Genomic DNA, 1,575 nt, shown 5'->3' on the forward strand with positions numbered 1-1,575 from the left:
ATGTCGATCGCGCAGCTGTCGCAGCTGTTACCGCTTCCCGACGAGGAGCTTAAGCAAGTACTAGATTATGCCTCGACTCTCTCCACAACAGAAGCTGCAGAGCATTTTGGAAACCTCCTAGGAGACTCTCCACAGGCCATAGAGTTTATATCGTCGTTTAACGCCCGACGGCAAACTTCAGCGCCTGGGACCTCATCGTACTCCAATGCCGCTGCACCGCCTGAACCCGAATCACAGAATATCGACGCCGTACCCAAGACGAAACGGCAACCAAAAAAGAAGAAGGCAAATATCCACACACCGCAGGCAAGACAAGTCAACGACTATGCTGCACCTGCGGGTACAACTTACAGCAAAAAGGATCTGAGCCTTGACTACATCCCTCAGCGTTCGAGCGCACCCAGCAGTAACAATGCATCCCGATCGAACACGCCGAAACCAGACCCCAAGCCTGTCGCAAAGCCTCCGCCTAAGCAGCATGCTTCAGCTGGTTATCTGATTGGGGAAGGACCATCGAAACCTAAACCCAAATCTACACCTGTATCACGAAGTTCTACGCCAAAGCCAGCTACAAGCACAAAGATATCTATAGCTGGAGGCATGCCAATGGCTGGAGCTTCGACTGCTATTTCTGATCTCGACGCTGCTATCAGGGCGCTGGAAATCTCAACAAATCCTACACTGGAGAATTCCAAGCCTAGGAAGTGCAATTGTGTCGCTACACGTCACCCGCTTCAAGGCGCTGCGCCAAATTGTCTCTCATGCGGCAAGGTAATATGCATGAAGGAAGGTCTCGGGCCTTGCACATTCTGCGGCAGCCCTCTGTTGACACCAGACGATGTCCAAGCCATGGTCCGGGAGCTCAAGGATGAGCGAGGCCGTGAGCGAATGGCAGCTAACCGAGACGCCAATCGCCGTGCTGACATTGCCAAAACCCCAGCGCCGTTTACTCAACCACGCGGTAACGACGGCCCTTCACTAAGCGATGCTGAAGCCAAGGCTCGTGCGCATCGTGACAAGCTTCTCAATTTTCAAGCACAAAATGCCAGGCGAACGACAGTCCGCGATGAGGCTGCTGACTTTGATGTTGGTGGAGCGCTTACAGGGACAGGCAGCATGTGGGCAACTCCTGAGGAGAGAGCAAGAGAATTGAAACGCCAGCAGAAAGTCCTGCGAGAAATGGAGTGGAACGCGCGGCCAGACTATGAGAAGCGAAAGCAGGTTGTGAGCATTGACGTGGTTGGCGGCAAGGTTGTTCGCAAGATGGCAGCAGTTGAAAGACCTGTGACTCCTGAGTCCGACGAGGACCCTGTCGACAAGGGCGTACTTGAGGAGACATCGGCGAACAAGAACAGTGGAAGAGGCGGCGGAGCATTCAGCGGCAATCCTCTACTGGGAGCGTTGATCAAGCCTGTGTTTGATGCAAAGGGCAAGGGTGCGGAGGTTGAGGGAAGAGAGTCGAGAAAGAAGAAGGGATGGCAGAGGGTTCAGCATGATCTGAATAACAACGAGGAAGTGATTCTGGATGGAGGCGTTCAAGGGCATGATAGAAGTGATGAGCCAGCTTGTGGGTGA

General features: G+C 53.5%; 1 protein-coding gene across 1 annotated transcript; it reads left to right on the forward strand.

The window, feature by feature from the left end:
- Positions 1-1,575, forward strand: FTJAE_13916 (C2HC5 ainc finger transcription factor; the record flags this gene model as incomplete). The annotated part of the gene is made up of 1 exon (XM_037347104.1): positions 1-1,575. The coding sequence occupies one exon, from the start codon at positions 1-3 to the stop codon at positions 1,573-1,575; it is 1,575 nt and encodes a 524-aa protein (XP_037199082.1).

This window comes from Fusarium tjaetaba (genome assembly GCF_013396195.1).
Source record: "Fusarium tjaetaba strain NRRL 66243 chromosome Unknown NRRL66243_c0000495, whole genome shotgun sequence".
Taxonomy (NCBI): Eukaryota; Fungi; Ascomycota; class Sordariomycetes; order Hypocreales; family Nectriaceae; genus Fusarium; species Fusarium tjaetaba.